A 23,634-nucleotide genomic window follows, 5' to 3' on the forward strand; every position below is an offset into this window, starting at 1 on the left:
TTAAATTTCTGAAAGCGAAATATCGTCTTTTGTTGCGTTGATGGTATATTTAATTTATCCCTTTCGCGATTGCAGAGATTTTCCCAAGTAGATAAAACTTTAGGAAATTTTCGAGACAAAATATATTTAATATCAGGCAGTTTAGGAATTTTTTAATACTTCGGAGGCCAGGGGTGATAACGTTAGATACAACATGCAGAGGGTAGGCAAAAGATCTTACATTCGCGAATTCATCATATTTACGTTGTCATAGCAATAACTCTATAGCGTGAGGTTTCATGATTGAAAAAAAAAAAATGAATGAACTGCACACGAACGTTGTGTGCAGTGTATAATGCAGAATTTTTTTTCAAATATCTGTGATATATTAAGAATAATGTATACGAATATGTGTATATATGTATAATAAAAAGTTAAAAGATATAATTTCTCATTTTATCTCATCCATAATCTTCTACAAACGTTTCAGTCGGTAAAATTACAATTAAATTGGAATTACTTCCTCACCTAAATACTTCTTAAATAACAACCACTTTTCTAGTTTTCTTCAATTAAATGCCGCATATGGAATAAATAACCTGCAGATAAATCAACAGTCATGTAACTGTAAACTTATTGGCAAGTTGAACAGAAAAAGACTTAAAATAAAGAATGGAAAAATGGAAGTATTATAAAAAAAAAATATATAAAAAAACAATTTTCTGGGCCCGTATGAAAAAACGTAGCAAAAACAAAAACTAGTTTACATTATTTTGTAGGCAATTCTGAAGCAAACATAGATACGCAGATATGTGGATGCATAGAACGTCGAATCAAGTCCAAATAAATGATAAATTCGATTTCACAAATTATTACATTTTGTAAAATACGAATTAAACCAAATACCAGAAGAAAGTAGGATGAATCGACCTAGCTCAACGCATTTATACGGTGGCTTCCTGGTCAGTCAGGTCACTGTGATGGTTCAACTTTTGGATATTTAAATAACAATTTGTCATGCTGAAATACGAGTGAACGAAACCCACTGTAGTTCCTTCGGATATCTAACCTTATCATTCCACAACTTTCTTTTGTATTGAAATATGTTTTGTGCGACGCAAGCATGGTCATTTTTGCCACAGTACAGAAAAGAAGCACTTTTATATCTTGGCAATAAGTAGTGGTTTTTTGTACTTCGCAATGATGAAACAAAACTTGTGAACCGTACTTTTACCGTATAAAGTATCATACGCACCATGGAAGCAGTCTTTTTTACCTCACGTATTAGCAAAGTTGTGCTCGGCATAAAAAGATGTACCATTGTTCGACGTGCAGGTTTTAAGATATATTAATTGAGGGAAAACGAACATCTCGCAAGCGGCCAAGTTTAAGAATCGGGGGTAAATTACATAAGGTTTTCTTGACTTGTACTGCGATTTGATCAATTGAATGAAAACAAAAATGGTAAAGCATCAACAGAAAAATGGTTAAATTGCAATAAAAAAAAAAAAAAAACCTATTTACGACCACGTACAATATATTATTTAAAAAAAAATCTGAAACTAAACCTATTCAGTAATTATACACAAGAATCAAGATCCAGAGTTAGAAATATTCAAAGTCGGAATAAATTTTTAGTCAGCTGAAAAATGTGAAAATTTTTAAAGGCTAGTAGGAAAATTGATCCTGTACATGATTCGGTCGATTTTTAGTACCTCTTATTTGATAAAATGGCGTACTAACAACCTTTGTAGATATTTGTACGTTAAAATGACAGTATTTAGTGGTGTTAACATAGGTTTGACGCTTTTTTTAAGCACAACAGGTGACCTCATTTTTAATTTATTTTTTCTTTCCCTCCATTTTAACGTGACCCAACGCACGATTCGAGAACACATGTTTGCGCCGACTTCGCTCCATGTGACAGGAAAAGATATATTAAGGGGTAATTGATTTTCTTGAATTGTGCATCAGATTACAATTCATCCTTTCGTGGTACATCATCATCTTCATCTTCCTCCTCGGCCTGAAACATCAACGATATAACATATAAAATGAGGTAAAATACAGTCACATCTGTTACCGTAGGAATCAAAATTATTGAGATTACTCATTGAACATATGAGTAGACTAATAATTTACAAAATTAAATACAGTTCCAAAAAAAGTTGATTACCTCTTCGGCGCTCTGACCATAAACACCTCCGGTCTCTAAAAATTTGGATAAACCTTCCAACGTTCTTTCTCCACTGTATTCGACAATCTGTAAGCAAGTTTAAGATAAGACTTAATTATCTTTAGTTAAATAGTATAAAAGCAAACTTATCATTTTCCAATCTACAATAATCAAAATATGAAACACATAAGTAATGCGCTTTGCAATATTTGTGTCTTGAATACTGTTATTTACTTATGTTATGGGTGCAAATTGACCATTTAGAAGTATTTGGTATGGTTTTCTCATTCTCTTTAATACTTTCTTTCATCTAATTACTCGTACAAACCTTATTGTCTCCTTTTTGGTACAGTTTAATTGTTGGGAAGCTAGTAATTTTGGTGTGTTCAAGCTCGTTGGCAGTGGCATCCATCTTCGCGATGAGAACCGTTTTGCTGTCTTTGAATTTCTCAGCAAGCTGTAATTTAAACCAAACATACTTCAGCATTTTATCGTTAAGATTTTAATTTTAATTCCATACATCCCTTATGGATGCCCTTAAAGAGTCTAAATTTGAGAAATAAACAAATCGAATATGTATGTAGGTTACACTACGTGTAACGTATGCAATAAATGATCTTCCATCAACAGAAGCATTTTGCAAATTAAATGGGATTACACATTAGACCTGATTTAAGATATTTTAAAGGAATTTGAAATGAGTTATCAATATCACAAGTAAGTATTTATTTTTGGAATCTTCAGGAAAATCATTGTAGCTTGAAACTACGATAAATTGATAAATTGTCAATGTTTGACTATATTGTGATCAAATTAACGAAAAGGTATTAATGAATTTCGACTCAACGTCCTTCTAACAGAAGTATGAGTGATTGCTAACACTTTTGCCTTAGAATGCATATGTCGCTAAACTTAGTATACTTACAGCATCATAGATCGGCACCAGTTGTTTACAATGACCACACCAAGGAGCGTAAAACTCGACCAAGACATCCTTCTCGGTATCAAGTACAACTTCATCAAAGTTAGTGCTGACGAGTACTTTGACGGGTTCTTTGTCCCAATCTTCAGGCAAATCCTGGGACAGAAGATGCTTTTTCAATTTGTCCTCTGCGAATGCAGTTACAAATGCAAGTACATTCTCGGGACTAAGTTCCGGATTTTCCGGTTTGTATTTGGCCATATCCTCTTCCAGCCTAATCAAACGCATTGCAGGCACTTCTTGTTTCTTCATTCCAAAGAACTCCAAGATTCTCTCATGATCTTCTTCATCCGCATTAATTGTAACGAACAGAACCTTAGAAACGAAATCATTAGTTAATTTCTGAATTAGGCACACACTTGGAAGTGAAGATGATATTTGAATAATAGATGAATCGTGTTTGGTTTGTTACCTGTTCACGGAACTTCTTTGCTGATTCCTTGATACCTTCAACATATTTATCAAAGTCGCCTCCTTCCTTGCTCAAGAACAACAGTAAGTGGCTCTTGATGTCTCCACCGAAGATTTTCTGAGCGGTATCATGATTGAATTCTACAATCAGTGGCAAAGATTGGCTGGCAACAAAACGTTTCAAAGCTTCTTCAGTTACTTCGCCCGAAAATTCAACTTTTCCTTCGTCAAACTGGAGAAATAAAAAGGAGCAGTTATATATAAGGACTAGCTGGCAATTAAATTTTGGTTTGTAAAGGCTCAATATTACACAATGATTATAAAAGGTACTCTTTAAAATAACGATCATACCTTCTTGAATAGAACAATCTTGCCATCTTCGACTTGGTATTCGCCAAACACATCTTCGCTGCTTGAAATTCCGAAGGGTTGATCATCAACGCTGTTCGCAACATCCAAGAACAATTTTGCAGCATCTGAATCCTGGTCCTAAAATTCGAGAACAGTTTCATTTTAGCTTGAATTCATAGATATGGACATTGGTGAACTAACAATGCCATAAATAGTCACTTTACATTCGAGAAGTACAAAGTTTTGCATTGTCATGCACACGACAAAAAAAATTATTGGGAATTGCCAAGTTGCGATTTTCAAATTTCCAACATTTTCATACTGGAATGAAATCGAACGTCAATGCTAATTTCAGTATCATTGATTCAGTTACAATACATTTTCAAGCCATAGAAAGAAAATTACTCAGTCAAGTGGAAACTAGTTGTGACTTCAACTTTTTCTCCTTCTTTCCAAAGTACATCCCATTTAAGAAAAGTGCCAACATATTCTTATACATTTTAGATGTTTATCAAATTATTCCACTATTCATTTGCTGAATGACCTTATGTAAAGTAATAACACGTAATGAAATAATTTCGAATTGTGAAGTAATAAATTATGGAATACAACAACGAGAATTATAATAAAAATTTCACTCATTTCAGGTAAATAATTCACCGGTTGATGGTTTTGGATCGCCTTTTATAATAACTTTTTCATAGCACATGCTTGAAAAGTTCAATTTTCGAAGCCTGTCGAGTATTCTGTTCTAGACCTTTTTTCCAGATAACTTTCAAAACCGGAGTTTGTTCGCAGATAACTCTACGCAGATCAAGGAATTTTTTTCAAATAACTTTCGGCACTGCCAATAACTTCACCAAAATTTCTACTTCTTTTAAACCACTTTATTCTATTTGACTACTTCTTAAATCAAAGTTTCCTAGGTATTGTAGGAAATGGTATGTGTTACACGTGCGGATAGATGATAGATGACAAATGTGACTAGAGCACTTTCTTTGGTTTACACTCTGAACTTCACACTTGTCGGAAACACAATATACTATTCAAAATTTGCAAAATTTTGAACATTGTTCGATTTGTTAATTTATTGACGTGCCATCCAAAATAAGAAAAAATGCCAAGTGCAAATCTTTATTGAAACGCGTGTCTATGCGTACACGAAATAGATAACCGTAAGTATATAGGAGTATTCTCAGAAGTATTTTCAAATATTCTTCCAGCAGCATGCTAGCAGCACTACTTGCTTGGGCATCATAATAATATTCATCCTTTTCTTATCCCTAGTGAATAATTATTCAGAGTACAACGCTCAAACTAACGATCAGATATTTCTACTACATGTTATAGCTTCATATCGAAAATTACCAAATTATTGAAAGCGATTCCGCTCATTTTGGAAATAATAATCAATTATTCATGTCTAATTTTATTTTTGGTCCCTTGTGTTGGGAATTTTGAAAATCATACCTTGAAAAAGCCAACGACAGCGACATTGTTTCCGTCGATGAAAGTTTTAGCATCATCTACGGAAGTCAAGTCCTTAGCTGGAGGTCCAGTTTTCTTAAGCAGCCAATTAACAATGTCATCAGCTTGACGACCGCCGCCATACTCAACAGGTGATCCCTTGCGGAAGAATTTTAGAGTTGGGTAACCCCTGACGCCATGTTCCTCTGCGAGTTCTGTTTCTATGGTGGCATCAACTTTTCCAAGTTTTACTTCAGAACCCAAGTCGGCCAACTGCTTAGCTGCCTTAACATATTCTGGTGCCAATGCTTTGCAATGGCCACACCATGGGGCATCTGGAAATGTCAACACATGTATTTTAAACTAATGTAGAATATTGGAATCAGTATGAAAATTTTATACGATACACTGGAACAACACAGTCGAGGAATTGATATCTTTCAACATAAACCTTCAGAAAGTGCTTTGAGTATGATAAAAAGTACGAGGTGATATATTGTTATTATATATTCAAGCTAATTACAGAATCACTAGATAGAAGGTAGTTCAATCAACGTAATGAAACATTGGAAATAAAATTTACTTATGCAACCGTAACATGACTCGGAGTTAAGTAAATTGGAAAATATGAGTAAGTATTGCTTTATTAGGGTTTACGGAATTTCAGATTGTACAAAAAATGCAAAATAAGCATTTTTCATAAGATTGCATCAATGCATCAAAAAATATTGTAATGCAAGTTTGTTATAAGGGTTATTGAATCTGTTGTTATTCTTGTTGAATAAAATAAACGCTCATTATTAACTCACACAGTTGCAAAATTTTCATTTTACAACTAATGCTGATCAAATTTAAAACTCCTCCCATCAAAAACTACATTGCAGCTTGACAACTTTGACGTAAGATGGTGACGGATAACTTTCTGTTTTTCCAACTCATTGTTTACACAGGTTTCTCAGTTGGAATGGAAAAGTGTATGCGAATGGATGTGCGAGTTGAATTTAAGTAAAGCAAGGTTGTAGCCTACACTTTAGAACAGAAGATGAGTAAAATTTTACGTGTTCTATGGTGTTCATTCTACTAAAGCTACAAACTCATCTACACATTATTTTCTACTCTGGCTCAAAAAATATTGGGAGAACGATATTTCAACAAAGGATAGAACTGTTTTCTTTCATTGTGTTGCAATGGAAATTAAATTAATAAAGGAAACATTTTAACTCATTATAATCCAATTTAGTTACATTGCGCCCAAGAGATTAATGTCAATTTTATGGTCGCAAAGCTTCCACAAGAATCACCAATTCTGAATTCAGACGTGTGGATTGATCAGTTGGGACGTCATTGTTTTGAGCAGGTTCAACGCATTCAAAACATTTAAAATAAATGTGATATTTCAAACACACGATGGTAATGTTGGGCCTTGATAATAACATCTTTTACGAATACCAAATTTGCATATGGTATATGAATTTTATAAAACTCTGATAAGATATTGAATTTAGATTTCGTATTAGGACTCCATTCAAATTTTTGTTTAACACAAATAAATTGAAAGCAGAAATGTTTCATAATTAATTAAACTCTTGACAACTTTCTCTTCGATCAGTTGATAATCAAGAGGTTGAAGTTGATAACATTAATGTAACGAGACACTAAAAATTGTCAAATCTATTTTGTAAATTTATAATTAGATCGCAGGGCTTTTCGTCGTAACATTTATATGATTTACTCCATTAGAACCATAATTTATGTTTCACTGCATTTCCGACATTCCTAAACGGAGAAATTTTTTTGATGATTTTTGCATCGACTTTGAACATACTTTTTTAATAGAGCTTGTAATCTGTACTATTGGAGAAACGGAGTACACGAATAATTGGCATCGCATTTAAAAGTGCTATAAGTACAATCAAATCGCAAAAGCTTCGCAAAAACAAGTATAGAATATCCCATGCAATTTTAGGATCAAAGTCATGCTCTTTTTCACCGAGCGATGCGAGCGTGACGCAGTTTCTTGAACACAGTTTTGCTGCGCTAAATTTATGAAATTCAATGTTACAGATAATCATCTTATTCTGGACAGTAATGATGAACAAGTTACAACTGTAGTCTTGGGAATGCCTCTTTGGATAGGCGAATCTTTATCGAGTACAAGAGGATTTGATAATAATACAGTTGATAAGAAAAAAATATTGAGCAATGCTGACATGTCACTCAGGATATCACTCATAAAGTTTAATCTACTACTACTATATATATTTTTGCAATATGGGATGACTTCTCACTTTTATCATGTTTCAAATCAACCTACTGTATTAGCCCATATGCTAGATGAGGTGTGATCTTTTACACAAAACTGTCTTTGGAAAACTGAAAACTAGTTTCATATGTTATACAAAATGGAAACAAATTTGGGACAAGTCCTTTTTTTTCATTATGTACCTGAATAGTTTACAAAAATATAATTAGTTTACCAATTGTACCAGAATTATAGTTTATACGATGGATTGAATACAACCGAGTTATGACATCACTCATGCTAATATATATATAGCAAAAATACTGAAATTCAATTACCTATAAAATTTTCAATTATTACTTCAACAAAAAAAAGTACCTCCTAATTATTTCAATTTACTATACTAAATGTACTCATCAGCATTCAAATGGAAGTTTGAAATGAAGGCTAATTGGATCTGTAGTATTATTAATTATTTTTAGACATTTGGATAGCAATAATACAATTTAGTTTGACAAAAATTCAATAGAAATATTATTACTACACACTACACTGCTTTCATATTTTTTACAGTGATTTTAAAAGAACTAGGATTGTAAGAAAAAAATTATGTTTCGTTTTATTATCGTTTACTGAATTTCAAGCAGTTGCAAAGTCTCGATACAACAGTTTTTCCCCAGCACGAATTGTCAAGGTAACGTTACTAACTTCGACATGATCCTAACATAATGCGTCACAAATATTGTCCCCTCCCCTCTGCTGCCCTTTTTGGTCTAGTAATTCATAATTCTATGTATTTCTAAGATTGTTCATAATGAAATGTATTCGAGTTATACAAAATGCAGAATTCGAGTAATCAAGAGGATTTTGTAACTTGGCATTAAGAGAAAACAGGCAGCCCTTCAGTTCTCTCTTTACAGAATATTTGTGCTAAAACAAAAATTCTATACAAAAACTGTTACATCTCCCCTTCCTTGAGTAAACGTATTTGTTCATTGGCCCTTAATCGTAAATTATTGCGACTAGTAAAAAGGATGTAACTCAAGACACAGATGTTGATAAATATGATTCTGAGAAATATACATGTACAACTTTACGTCCATCTGAGATACGTCTCTAGAGGATTTTTAACAGTCACGTTGATATAAGTCTTTTGGACCGCATTTCTCAGATAAATCTTTCCTACCGTTTTCTCTGAGATGAGTGTTGTTCACTACCAAGTCAAAGTGATGTTTGAACTTGTGTACGTCGATAACGTATCATTTATCTGTGTGTGGGTTACAAATGTGTGGCTTGATTTATGTATAACCTAATCACATACAGCTCTACTTGTACGTGGGACGGGCTTAGGTAGGGCTGGTATTGCAAGACTGAGGCCTTCTCTCTGAGATAGAAGTTGCATAGGCATGAAGCATCGACAAAATATTTCAAATCTTCCATCATATGTAAAAAATTTGTGAAGCACTGTCCTCATCGAAAAGAGTGGCAAGCAATTTAAGATAAAATCCAAGAAAAACATAGATCCCCAGCACTATCTTTTATATTTACGTAACTGTAGTGAAACAAACCAAATGAATTACTATAAACGAGCTTAAAAACTGTCACATAATCTTAGTTATTACTGATAACGAATGAAGAGGGAAAAATATTTGAAAAAATACTGAGGCAAAGTACATGATGTGTGAATAGTAACATACGTTAAAGCGAGTGTAATGAATGAAGCATTGACAAATGCTTGAGATTTGCTCCATTCCCTCTCCTTCGGCGGAGAAGAGCCGACTTACGGTAAATCCGTGGCCTTTCGGCTTCACGCGAGTGACGTGTCAAATGACCGAAGACACAAATTACTGCCGGCTAAAGTATGTACATGCATTTACGGCGCAACGATACGTGTATTAATGATGTTCCTTATTGACTAAGATTAATTGGTATACTGATGAATTTTCAACTCATCGAAATTGTACGAAGAAAATTGTCGGCGTCAATTAAAATTACAAAGTAAAAATAAATAAATGCGTGACGGTAATCGTCAGATATAGATTCAGATAAGCGAGTGAATGAACGCCAAGCAAAATTTCTAAATGCATAGTTTGATTTACTTACAGAATTCGACGAGAACGAACTGATTGTCGGTAACAGCCTGTTGAAAGTTTTTCTTAGTTACAATCAGAACGCCATCCTCTTCTTCGAGAACTGAACTCTCGTCGCCGAGAACAACGGCGATCGTCGAAATGGCAAAAAAGATAACCGGGAGATACTTCATGTTTGCGAAATGATCGTACGTGCGTATCGATGTATGTATCAAATGGCCAGCCGCGACACCGCTCCGTTACACCTCTACGCCGCTACTACACGCGCAGAGACCAATTCCGGCAACAAAGGACAAGGAAGAAGTGACGAAAGTGCCGCTCAACAGGCAACTGCTATCCTTCCAACGCGGCGAGATACGAGTTCGTCCAACAATCGGCTGAGGATTCTATACGCGTGGCAATGCTTCGATCGTGGTGCTCTACGATTGGTCGATCTTCTTCGACGGTGTGCGATGTCACGTTGAAGCGGTTGAAGCACAGTTCATGCGAAAGGGCAGTACCACCAATGTCAAAGGACACATTACTTCGAGCATGTGCCACTACCTCTTACAAAGGCGCTATCAGACGCTGTCCGCGGCTTACGCGCTCGCAATGGTCTAGTTTCCTTTTTACGTCTTCCTGATAGCGTTTTCCACTGGCGCACCGCGTGCGCACTGACTCCAGTTTTTCACATTAAAGCAACTGAGACACAGGTAAACTGAGTGTACTTCTGTGTCACTTACTCGCGTGTAAAAATACGCACCGAGTTCCCCAGTGGAAAACGCTATGACACAACACGACGCTAAGTGATTTCATTGGCCAAGTCCGTTGCATCCGGCCAATGAAATCACTTACAAGGGGAGGGTAAGATGCTTGCATCACTGATTCGATCTATCTTTATTACATGTATAGTTCATGGCCAGAAGTATAACAGGTGCAACTGGTAAGGTGCGCTTCTCAGTCGTTTCCGAGAAATTAGTTGAATTAATTATCGATTGATCGGTGATCAAAATTAGAAATTAAAATTGATAATCAAAATTCAGTCTCTGGTACACGATCAATTGTCAACACCAATTTTCTGCAGCATGATAAAATACGCGTGGGTTGCGGTCGAATTATCTGATGACAGGATACGTTCATGAACGTAAAGGAAGTTTGCTTCGCGACTGATGTTTTAATAAAAACCAGACGTATACAAAAATACATCATTTATAACTTGCGCAAGATGCTATAATGACTATTGTTTTCAGTGCTTCTATGACCGATATCATTCCGATTTGTGCGGTAATTCGTCACTCGAACAGCATGATAGTGAATAAAAAATATGGATGAATAAATAGTACAAAATACTGGGAATAAAAGTACTAATTCTTCAAACTCGTATACGATTTTTTTAGAATCCTTTCTCCCACTAAAAAAAGAAGTTATTACAATTGATTCTAAATTAAACTCTATATTCAAGACACCTAAATTTATAAGAAATGTGAAATATTTAAGGGAAAAAAAAGAAAAAAAATAAGTTCACTGGCGGGATTCCATCAAGCTATCCGGCACCTACGAAACGGGGCTATTGCCGCTGCACCACGCTCTTATTGTTAGTAGCTTGACGTTGACGTAAAATACTCATGAACGCACTTTAATTTTGATTATCAATTTTAATTTTGATTATTAATCAACTGATGATTTACTGACATTTAATTAATTTCTAGGAACTGGCTGAGAAGCGCACCTTACTACTTACACGCTTTACTCTTCTGATCATGACCTACACGTGTAATAAAGATGGATCGAATCGGTGATGCAAGCATCTTACCCTCCCCTTGAAAGTGACGACTGTGTTATAATAGCTTGTCATATTGTAACGTCCGACCGGAGCGTTCACATGTGTTACCAATTATAATTATTATTTATAATTATCCCCAACTAACCCCACTTTAAGTATGAGAATCTGGAAACTTGAGTATTTAAGCTACTACCTAACTTTTTGAAATATCCCTAGATGGAAACAATGACAAAGCTATTATTCATAGAAATTGAAAACATACTGCAAGACTCTCGGACCTATAGGAAACCATATCATTCTCCCATATCAACTTCATCATTTTAACAGTACGGGTAATTATATGCTATTACACATAATATTATATACTACCATACATGATAAAATATATTATATTACGGACCCCATACCGCATCATAGAACCTTCAAGAATAAAACTGAAATATAAACACCAAGAGTGTGATCTAGCCAATCACATAAATTAGATCATAAAGATACTATGGTGTACGCTTAAATATTAATTAAAAATTGTAGAGTTCCCAAACCTATGACCATCATCATTTAGAATCATGGTAATACACGGTGCTTAGAATAAACCAAAGAACCATACTTAGAGAAATCTGTGCTTAGAACGCAGTATTGTAGGCAACAAAAGAGCTTTTGGGAACGTTATAAATTCCTGTTGTGGAACCATGAAACCGATTACACGAGGTGGCACATACCAACTGCACGACAACGGAGCGCCGTACGCAACCATCGACTCACGGCATAATCTTGTAAGGTGAAGCAACAACAATACCGAACGGGAAACAGTATCATAACCACTTAGTATTGAATAACCGTATATGCAGCCTTTCGAATAAACATAATCAATTGTAATAAGTAAATAGGATCCAACCATAACAAAAACTCGAAATAGCTCCAAATGGTAGGCAACCAACACACAGCGGTGTATACTTACACCACACTCTGAAGGAGACCCACCTCAGTGGAAAAAACCCAAATTTGTAGATACCTTAGGCTAGGTGTTTCCCCGGCCAAGTCTGTTTCTAATTACGACTTCAGCTCAGTGCACGGACCGTGCAGTCTATCTCTATAAGTCAATGTTCCGTAGTCACTGGTTTTATAGATTATTGCAGCATTGCTTTTAGCTCTATATTGTATCGATTATACCGTTTGTCCATGAGGAAAGTGCGCACCTTATGCACATGTGTCAATTTGTTCGAATTTTATTGGCCGACAGTTAGCGCCTGATTGACCAGTCAACGCAATGTGGACTCCTAGGGACATTTTCTGATAAATAAAATCTAAATACTACAGTTTTTCCCCACCACGAATCGTTAAGATAACGTTACTAACTTCGACATGATCGTAACATAATGCGTCACAAATGTTGACCCCCCCCCCCCCCCCCCCCCCTCCCTCAGCCACATTTTTTGGTCTAGTAATTTATTATACTATGTATTTCCAAGATTGTTCATGATGAAACGTATTCGAGTTATACAAAATGCAGAATTCGAGTAATCGAGAGGATTTTGTAACTTGGCATTATGAGGAAACGGGCAGCCCTTCATTTCTTTCTTGACGGAATATTTGTGCTAAAACAAAAATTTTATACAAAAACTGAACGTCACGTCTCCCCCTCCTACAGTAAACGTATTTGTTGATTGGCCCTTAATCGTAACTTATTGGGACTAGTAAAAAGGATGTAACTCAAAACACAGATATTGATAAACACGATTCTAAGAGATATACATGTAGAACTTTGCGTCCATCTGAGATACATCTCTTGGGGATTTTTAACAGTCACGCTGATATTAGTCTTTTGGACCGCATTTCTCCGATAAATCTTTTCTACCGTTTTCTCTGAAATGAGTGATGTTTGAACTCGTGTACGTCGATAACGTATCATTTATCTGTGTGTGGGCTACAAATGTGTGGCTTGATTTAAGTATAACCCAATCACATACTGCTATACTTGTACGTGGGACGGGTTTGGGTAGTGCTGGTAATGCAAGACTGAGGCCTTTTCTCTGAGATAAAAGTTGCATAGGCATGAAGCATCGACAAAATATTTCAAATCTTTCATCAGATGAAAAAAATTTGTCAAGCACTATCCTCATCGAAAAAAGTGGCAAGCAATTAAAGATAAAAACCAGGAAAAACATAGATCCCCAGCACTATCTTTTATATTTACGTAACTGTAGTGGAACAAACCAAATGAATTGATATAAAAGTGCCTAAAAACAGTCTCATAATCTTAGTTATTACTGATAACGAATGAACAGAAAAAAATATTGAAAAAAATACTGAGGCAAAGTACATGATGTGTGAACAGTAACATACGTCAAAGCGAGTGTAATGAATGAAGCATTGACAAATGCTTGAGATTTGTTCCATTCCCTACCCTTGGGCGGAGAAGAGCCGACTTACGGTGAATCCGTGGCCTTTCGACTTCACACGAGTGACGTGTCAAATGACCGAAGCCACAAATTACTGTACATGCATTTACGGTGCAACGATACCTGTATTAACGACGTTCCTTATTGACTAAGAATTTTCTGATAGCTACCTACTTGTTGAATATTCACCGCTTCTATAATTTCAGAATTTCTTTCACTTCTGACAGGGAGATGGAGACGTGTTAGATCGAGAGTGATCTGTTTACACGATTCTCATATTTGGTCTTGGATTAGTTGGTATTAAGGATGTAGAATAGTAATAAGGAATAAAATATACGAACATTCCGGTCGGATGTTATAATGTATATTAGGGTAGGCCAAAAAATAACTATTTTTTTCCCCTTAGTTACCGTGAAAATATCGTTGTAGACGATGAAGAACAAATTCTGGTAAAGTTTGAGTCCTTAATATTAATATTAAGAGGTACCTCATCGTGATTTTTGATTTCCCATTTAAATAACACGCGAAATTAATTTTTTTTTTGGATTTTTATTGCGTTCTAACGAATTAGCGTGTTGTAGAAATCGATACATATCTTGTAGGAAATTGAACGATCTACTGAGTTCTACTAAGAGAGTGTACATGAGTACCTCTTTTCTTCTTAGCCAGGAGCATAGTGTGGTAAGTTTCGTGCCCGCGTCAATAATACGCATTTAATAAAAATTTTGTACGCCATTTTGAAGATTGTGTGTTGCCTTCATTTAAGTATATATTATATACGGCAATTATTGTACATCGTATACAATATGTTATGCATATTCCAATATAATATATAAAAACATATTATATTAGATTTACACTCAAGAATTCACGATAATTATGACAAAAAATGGACATCTTTGTTCGAAAGAAGACTTGCTATACGAATTTGGTAAGTAGATCGAATTTTTGGGATTTTGGGTTTGAAGAGATCATTGATGTGCCAATGCATCAACTGTGACAAAAAATGATAGTTTTATTCATACAATGGCACTTTGACCATAGTTTATTAACCTGTACACTTAACTTAGTACCTTACTTTACTTGTCTTAACACTAACTAAGCACTTAGAATAATTATATTATCAGCACTTAAGTTTAAACAAAACTTAACATCAACGATAATTAAGAATAGACATGAATAATGAATTACTGGTTCGCACTTATATTAAGTAACACTCATTCATGGTTGAATAGAATGCATTTCGTGTATGGCTGCTTATCTGTATAATATCAAATATATGTGAGAACCTGATTCCATAGGGAATGTAAGCAGTAACCTAATCTAACATCACTTACTTGTAAAAATCAAAGTTCGAACCACTTGGTTTGTCACTTTCTGTTTTGCAAATGCAACATTTCAGACCCATGCTAAAATTTAGTTAAGTTTATATTATTTTAACACTGCACACTTTGAACTATCCAAGCACTACGGGGGCAGTGCAGTCTGCATTTTTACCGCCATCGTTTGATGCTACCCTGACGTAGTCATGTGACTATTTTGAACCGACCAATCACATTTTGTTGCGAGAGAGAAAGGTACTCATGCTACGATATCTATCCTTTCTACACTCACCCCTCATGGGATAGGATAGGACTGGCTCCTTCCATAAGCTCCAAGGTCTAACCGCACCTATGTGGACCTACCCTAATGGTACGTTCCGAAATTAGCTCTCAGGCGCTGCCAAGTTTGTTGGTAGCTCTGCCTCTGTCATAGCGAGTTTTTTTAGCGCAGTCAGCTGACTTCGGAACGTAGCCCTTGTTTATACTTGCATAAATACAGCATGTGCATGCGTACGGCACGTACGCATGTGCATGTTCAGTTCAGATCTTTTATTACAAATCTGTTCTGAGTTGAGATTAATATTTAGTTATCATATAAGCAGAGAAAAATGGTGAAATGTTGTTACTGTAATGTATATACCTGGAACGAAAGAAGGTTTAAATCTATCTTCTCACAGGTATGTATAACTGTCTATGTATAACCTCCAAGTTGCTTGCAGATATTGATATTTTGATTAATTTTATTCTTAGTGTACCAAAAAAAAAAGAAAACGAAGTAACAATGGAAACACCTCTTAGGAACCAGATTTAATAAAAGGGGCTCCATTTGCAGTGCTCATTTTGGACTTGATCAGTTGTCTAACAGTATCAATTAACAGAAGGCAAAGAATATGACCAGAGGCTGTCCCATCAATAAATTTGTCTTCTTCCTGGTGAGATCTTATTCTCTTCTGCTATCAATCTAACCTCCCATTAGCATTATCTAATTCATGTAATGTCTAAATGCTATTTAGAATTTCTAGGAAAATGTTATATCCGATAGTTTTACAAAACATGATGACGATGAGGAAGAAAATTTTAATTCAGTACCTGAGACCAATTTTATAAACATCGTTGCATTATCAAATACACAAATTCCAAACATTATTCTGAAAAATGATATCACCTAAGAACCATCCACAAAGTTTGGAAAGAAACGTCAAGATCCAAAGGATAAAGTTCTCTCTCAATTATTTAGGTTTATAATGAATTTGTTCTTTTTTCAGCATTCTTCAAGACTTCTGCCAAGAGACAATGCCGAATGAACCATTAGAGAATGTGAGCAACACCAACCAGAAATTGAATGGGCTTGTACAGACATTGAATGGACTGATCTGACATTTATTCCTTTTATCGTTTGGAACAAAAAAAAAATTTTAGGTAACGAAAGTGTACTTTCAATGATGAGATCCAGTCTACCAAGACTCGTACTGTAAAAGTTCATGGTGATCTCAAACCTGAATATTTTAAAAGCCCTAGTGATCACAGAGTTATCACCAAATATTTGGAAAAACACAATAAGAAACCAAAGTGTTGAAGCAAAAGATTAGACACCTTGAAAAGAAAGTGGATATTTTCAAAAGTAAAATGACATATTTGAAATCCTGATGATTTCTTTCAACAGTTGCAGCACATACGTTGAATGTGAGTCTACTTGGTGAGAGGTCACTGGACAAACGGGAATTCAGTATCCAAATGGTGTGAAAACAAATTTACACAATCAACTGAGACTTCTGATTTTTTAATTCTCTTGTGAGAATAAGAATTTGAACAACTCCAGTTAATGATTTTTTCGATCATACCAGTAAAAATATAATGAATTATATATAGTTCTATAGAACTCGCGATTTTTGATATTATTATTAGTGATAAGAATTGAATCAACTGAAACTTGTATAGGTATATATTTTGTCCAATAAGTATTTAATGAACTGAAACGTTTGATTTTTTGTATTATTAGTCCTCACAAGGTTTAAATCAACGAAAACTTGTGATTTGTCATGTTATTAGTAACATCAAAAATTTAATTATCTATAACTTGTGATATTTGAAAACTTACCAAATTTTCAAGCAATCTTGGCGGAATGTTTCATTTTTTTTTTTTTAGTAGCTCGAACATTTCCTGACACTATTGTATAAGCAAGAAGAAAATAAACGTAATAACAACTACATCAACTAAGCAATTTTTTCCCAAGGTTATATCCTTACAATAAATTATTTGCCTTTTCACCCTTGCCTTGAGATTTGGGGGGTAAGTCTCACTATTTGAAATAGTGGATGCGTATCCTTATCAAATAAATGCATGGTTTATATAATTATTACAATATTTTGACAAACAAATAGACAATATTATTACATTTGTATTGCTTACATTACCATTGTCATAATATAGCCTTCTATAGACTTCTTTTTTTTACTACGATGACAACATTTTCTATTTATAGGTTTTAAGCGAAAATCAGTGAAGAGTTGCACAAATTTTTTACCAGTCGTACTGCCTTCAAAAGCAATTCATGTTCGCCTAAGCTCCAAGAATTTACTGCCAGTTTCATGTTTTATTCAAATGCTGCATATGAGTATGAGGACAAAATGAGCTGAACTGCCTCATCCAGAGACAATTCCTAAATGGTTCAGGAACATCAAAAGTTGAAAATTCCTATAGCTTTTTATTTGATAATTGAAATAAGAGCTAAAGAGAGAGCCAATATTATTACGAATATTTTATGCGCTTTAGACGATTACAAAATTAATGTAAAACGGTTAACTTTTGATGGAACGAATTTAAATATTGCAATGGCTGAGTGTTTAGGAGTCACAATCCCAGATGTAAATTGTCCAGCTTTTGAGGAAAAGGCTATACACTTTCTACATCCGGTAAATAAGAAACAAAAATTATATATTATTCTAGATGCTTGTCAATATGTTGAAATTGGCAAGAATATCCTCGAATCGCAGTTAACATTGAAGAGTAAGGACAAAGCAATCGAGTCGTCACATTTTCATAACTTGGTGGATCTGTAAGAAGTGGAAGGTCTGCATTGTGGTACCAAAATTCGAAATAGGCATGTTAATTTTCAAAATGAAAAAATTGAAGTTAATTATGATAACACAAACTTGAAGCAAAAGCAAATCAGATGCATTAATGTACTTAAAGGAAGATTCACATTTACATTTATTTCAACAAGCTGGTCCAAAGAGAATTTTATAGAAAAATCAGTAAGTTTGATTTTTTAAATGTAAAATCTAGCTTTTTCCCTAAATCTGAGACCCTTCAGTGCATTAGTGCAGATATTGTTGATAGTCAAGAAAAAAAAATTAATAAGTGGATAGGATGTATAAAATCATTATATGTCAAGTCTCCAAATACTTATGCATATAATAAGATAAGAGAAAACTTTGGAAAGAAAAGCAAAGAAAAAGAATCAATGTACCTGAATGTAGCGCAATAAATGTAAGATTTATGGTAAATGTTTAATCAGTTTCACAGGTTTTGCAATTGGTTACCAAAATTCTAAGAATTGAATGAAACTAATCATAATACACATGTACAGACGTCTTATCATCATATGCATCTGTTATTGATGAGCCAAAAAACTTAATATATTTAGATTTATCTGAATTTTATCTCAATTTTGAAAACCCTACTCAAGATCAGTAACTCTTTGATAATAAATTCGAGGGAATCAGCATCGTAACATATAGTAAATTATACACAGAAAGCTACTAATATGATCATTTCCTGAAAAGTCAATGATAAATGCTCTTAAAAAAACGATTCAATAATTAATGTTATAATACATGGTTTTTTATTACAGTTCTATAAAAAAAACTTACATGGAAAATAATATTTGGTTTGCTAATATATTAATATTAGGAATGATAAATTAGATAGTATGGTGAACAATGATGTATGTATGATACAGGCTTGTTGGTATGAGGAGTGATGATATCGCATAAAACGCGATATTTTTCAAACAGTCTCCAATTACTAAATAACAACTGAAGTTGTTAATATGAGTTCCCTATAGTTGCATTTCCAATTTAATCAACTTCCTCCATGCGCGACGCATCTTCATTGTCACCCTCAACTGGGGTCACTTCCGCTGGAGCTGCTTCCTCTTCTTGTGTTGGTTCTTCCTCGTCAATTCCAAGCCCAAGCTTAATCATGCGGTAAATACGTGCAGCATGGACCTGAGGTTCATCCAAACTGAAGCCAGAAGATAACAGAGAAGTTTCAAATAGTAAAACGACCAAATCTTTAACTGCTTTGTCGTTTTTATCTGCTTCTGCCTTCTGACGTAGGGTTTCGATCACTGAATGGTCAGGATTGATCTCAAGGTGCTTCTTTGCCGCCATGTATCCCATTGTCGAAGTATCGCGGAGAGCTTGTGCCTTCATTATTCTCTCCATGTTAGCTGTCCATCCGTACTGTGATGTAACAATACAACAAGGGGAATCTACGAGTCTGTTGGATACAACGACCTTTTCCACTTTGGTATCCAGAATGTTTTTCATGATCTTGCAGAGATTTTCGAATTTGGCTTTGTCATCTTCGCGTTTCTTTTTCTCAGATTCGTCTTCTGGAAGCTCAAGGCCTTCCTTGGTAACAGAAACAAGCTGCTTGCCATCAAATTCTTTCATCTGCTGAACAACGTACTCATCAATCGGCTCAGTCATGTATATAACTTCGAAGCCACGCTTCTTTACACGCTCAACAAATGAGCTGTTTGCGACCTGCTCCTTGCTCTCCCCAGTGATGTAGTATATGTGTTTCTGGTTCGCTTTCATTCGTCCTACGTAGTCCTTGAGTGAGCACACTTCGTCACCAGATGCCGAAGTGTGATAACGAAGGAGGTCGGCTAGCTTGGTGCGATTTGTACTGTCTTCGTGGATTCCAAGCTTAATATTTTTGCTGAATTGCTCGTAAAACTTCTTAAATGACTCCTTGTCCTCAGTCAGCTCCTCGAACAGCTCCAGACATTTCTTCACCAGATTTTTGCGGATGACTTTGAGTATTTTGTTTTGCTGCAACATTTCACGTGAAATGTTTAGTGGCAGATCTTCACTGTCTACAACACCTTTCATGAAATTGAGGTACTCTGGTATCAGCTCTTCGCAGTTGTCCATTATGAATACTCGTCGAACATACAGCTTGATGTTATTCTTTCGTTTCTTGTTTTCGAAAAGATCGAAGGGCATGCGCCTTGGTACAAACAGAAGAGCTCTGAACTCAAGCTGACCTTCGACAGAGAAATGTTTCACCGCAAGATGATCCTCCCAGTCATTTGTCAACGATTTGTAAAACTCGCCGTACTCCTCCTGGCTAATATCATCTGCATTGCGAGTCCAGATCGGCTTCGTCTTGTTCAGCTCTTCATCCTCTGTATATTTCTCGACAATAGTCTTGGTCTTCTTCGCCGGTTTCTCCTTCTTATCCTCATCGCCGTCTTCCCCTACATCTTCAATCTTAGGCTTTCCATCCTCTTCTTCTTTCTTCTCTTCGCTCTCAGCCTCAGCTTCGTCATCGCTGAGCTCCTTTTCCCTCTCTTTTTCTACCAACAGTTTTATGGGATAACCGATGAACTGAGAGTGCTTCTTGACAATTTCCTTGATCTTGCTCTCTTCCAAGAATTCTGTCTGATCTTCCTTGATTTGAAGAACGATTTTTGTGCCTCGTCCCAAAGGTTCACCTGGGTCAGGTCTAACTGTGAACGATCCTCCAGCGCTTGACTCCCAAAGATACTGCTCGTCATCATTGTGTTTTGAGACTACAGTCACTTTGTCTGCTACTAGATAGGCGGAGTAGAATCCAACACCAAATTGTCCAATCATAGAGATGTCCGCTCCAGCCTGAAGAGCTTCCATGAAGGCCTTGGTTCCAGACTTGGCGATTGTACCAAGATTGTTTACCAGATCTGCCTTGGTCATACCGATACCAGTGTCGATCAGGGTCAGGGTTCCGTCATTCTTGTTTGGGATTATTTTGATGTGGAGGTCCTTTCCGGAATCCAGACGCGACGGGTCGGTCAACGACTCGTACCTGATCTTGTCCAAGGCATCACTCGAATTTGAAATCAGTTCTCGCAGGAAGATTTCTTTGTTTGAGTAGAATGTGTTGATGATCAATGACATCAACTGTGCTATCTCCGCCTGGAAGGCAAACGTCTCCACTTCACCTGCGGCTGTTTCCATTTGCTCAGGCATCTGAAAATTGTCACAATGTTGTTTTACTATTTAGTTCTATTGAATAATATAAAAATTCAATGCAAAAATTTTTGAAATTAGAATAGAAAAATATCATTTTGACTACATTAAACACATACTGAACAGAGCTTACTTATTTTGAGAAGTTACTTGAGAAAATTTTTCGATTTTCAAAAAACAATTGAACATCGAATGCTTGCATTCATTTTTCTAGTACAAAGTGATTGATAAGTTTGATGAACTAATTATAAAAACACAAAATTGGTGATTGAAATAGGAAAATGTCAGTTCATAATATCAATATGAAAATCTAATTTCGTACCAACAACTCTAATATACGATGAATGAGCAGGAAAAAATAATTTTCTCTGTGTTCCACAAGATTAAATCGGTGCATTAACCGATTAAAAAAGTGTTGAAAAATGCAGCAGTCATTTTGATAAATTGCAGGATTGGATAAAAGTAGAAACGATATCATTGTTTCACGAAAAATAAATTACAAAAGTAAAAAACGTGGTTCCGATAGCGCGGTGACAACAATCATTTCAGACATGAAAACTTAAATAACAAAAGCGAAAAGCGTTTGAATCAAGCAATTCAGTATTTTGTTAATGCAGTACGGATTATATACTTACGATTGTTTCTGTTCAGAATATAGAAAACGATGACTAGTCGAATGCTTTGTAAAAATGCTTCCTATAAATGCTCGCAACAGATCACGGAGCACTGGCGGTGATTTCAGCAATGAATCGCGCACGCCGTCTCCTTAACTTATATACCGGCCTGCTCTGCGGAATATTCTCGAAAGTTCTAGATGTTTCTTGACACCAGGGACTTTCAATATCCGGTCAAGGTGGATTCGAAGTTTGTTTTCTGCAGAAAAAAGAAAGCACAGCATGATAATGAAATAGCAGTCTAGATTTAAAAATAAAAATGATCCATACGTGGGGCAAATAGCCGCATAAATTTGCGTTTCAAATGATAAATATATCGACACAGTTTGGTATTTGATGGCGTTGTACTTCCGGCATTTGTTCGGAGAGAACGGAGAGAACGTTCCCGAACTCGGAAGCCGGTAAAATTTTCTACAACCTATTGTAGAAAAGTACATTGTCACATCGTCATTTTACAGTTTATTGTAATTTTATACAAAATAATCCAAGGGTATAATTGAACTATAATTTAACATACCGCTTTGTTTAATAATTGCCAATGATGCATCATCGATTTGCTCATGCACACATCGGCGCCTACGCAATCGCATACGTGTATGCCAGCATAAGTATTAGGTCGATGCTGCGTGATGCGGTTTGAGAACTATAGACCGATATTATAAATACGAATTCAATTTCAATGTCGGATTATTTCATAAGAATTTTACAAATCTTAGAGACATGCAAATTTGTTGCATGTTAACTAGTACTAGGATTCGGACAATATTATAAATTTGAAACTCTGATCACCGTCATGTAGCAAGTATCAAGTTACAAATAAAAAGCTTGCAACAATTTGTTTTTCATATTAGTTATTTCTTTGTTTGTTTTATTTTCGTGGGTGAAAGATAACTAGAAGAAGCAGGAAAATCTTGATTATTCTAATATATCCAAATTCAGATAACGTATTAAACAATTTTTAAAGAACACTACGGAAAATAAGATTTTGGTAGATAGAATAACACCGTCTCGATCGGTATATCTTCCATTTTTATACCATCAAGTCCCTGTATGTTGTTATCGGCCGAGGGCTGTTACGTCTTTCTTCTGATTAGTGGCGTCCTCACACGATAAAATATTAAACTTTCAGTAGAATAAGTTTGAACATATAGTCATGCACTACTACTGCATCAACATCTCCAATCAACGGAGAGTCCAAAGTAGAAAGCTTTATTCAGAAAACGGTCGACAGTTTGCATCGTCCTACGTGGCAGAAGGCAAAAAAATAAAAAGAATTAATGGAAAAGTTACCACCGTACAAATACTACATGAGCGTTATAATTTTTTTTTTCTTTTGTTGAACGCATCCTCGTAGGATTATGTAACACATTATGCAGGATACTCTCCCGAAATAGTCGATATTGCTTATAATAAAGTTTTTCTTCGTTAATCTTGAATTTTGTCCAGAATGAATTATATAGAAATGGTATATTTGAAATCAATCCTGGAAAATAGATTATTTTTAAAATGCGTTACCCAGAATTTATCTGTTTAGCC

General features: G+C 35.2%; 2 protein-coding genes across 2 annotated transcripts; both read right to left on the reverse strand.

Annotated features, from left to right (window-relative positions):
- Window positions 1-413: 413 nt before the first annotated feature.
- Window positions 414-10,071, reverse strand: LOC124414530 (protein disulfide-isomerase). Its single transcript, XM_046895492.1, has 8 exons — window positions 9,712-10,071; window positions 5,370-5,701; window positions 3,900-4,037; window positions 3,550-3,780; window positions 3,081-3,452; window positions 2,484-2,612; window positions 2,156-2,242; window positions 414-2,005 (listed from the first exon to the last, which is right to left on the reverse strand). Exons 1-8 carry the CDS (start codon window positions 9,869-9,871, stop codon window positions 1,955-1,957), a joined length of 1,500 nt encoding a protein of 499 aa, XP_046751448.1. The 5' UTR covers window positions 9,872-10,071; the 3' UTR covers window positions 414-1,954.
- Window positions 10,072-19,003: 8,932 nt separating this feature from the next.
- Window positions 19,004-22,291, reverse strand: LOC124415084 (heat shock protein 83). Its single transcript, XM_046896376.1, has 2 exons — window positions 22,060-22,291; window positions 19,004-21,424 (listed from the first exon to the last, which is right to left on the reverse strand). The coding sequence occupies exon 2, from the start codon at window positions 21,422-21,424 to the stop codon at window positions 19,262-19,264; it is 2,163 nt and encodes a 720-aa protein (XP_046752332.1). The 5' UTR covers window positions 22,060-22,291; the 3' UTR covers window positions 19,004-19,261.
- Between the last annotated feature and the right edge of the window lie 1,343 nt (window positions 22,292-23,634).

The sequence above is a fragment of the Diprion similis genome, chromosome 14, assembly GCF_021155765.1.
Source record: "Diprion similis isolate iyDipSimi1 chromosome 14, iyDipSimi1.1, whole genome shotgun sequence".
Taxonomy (NCBI): domain Eukaryota; kingdom Metazoa; phylum Arthropoda; class Insecta; order Hymenoptera; family Diprionidae; genus Diprion; species Diprion similis.

Excerpts from the sequence above, each read along its gene's own strand:
- LOC124414530 (XM_046895492.1), bottom strand. The coding sequence starts at position 9,871 with ATGAAGTATCTCCCGGTTATCTTTTTTGCCATTTCGACGATCGCCGTT. Across the intron at positions 5,702-9,711 it reads GTTCGTTCTCGTCGAATTCT|ATGCCCCATGGTGTGGCCAT; the intron begins GTAAGTAAATCA and ends TGACATTTCCAG. Across the intron at positions 2,006-2,155 it reads ATGGTCAGAGCGCCGAAGAG|GCCGAGGAGGAAGATGAAGA; the intron begins GTAATCAACTTT and ends TTGATGTTTCAG.
- LOC124415084 (XM_046896376.1), bottom strand. The coding sequence starts at position 21,424 with ATGCCTGAGCAAATGGAAACAGCCGCAGGTGAAGTGGAGACGTTTGCC.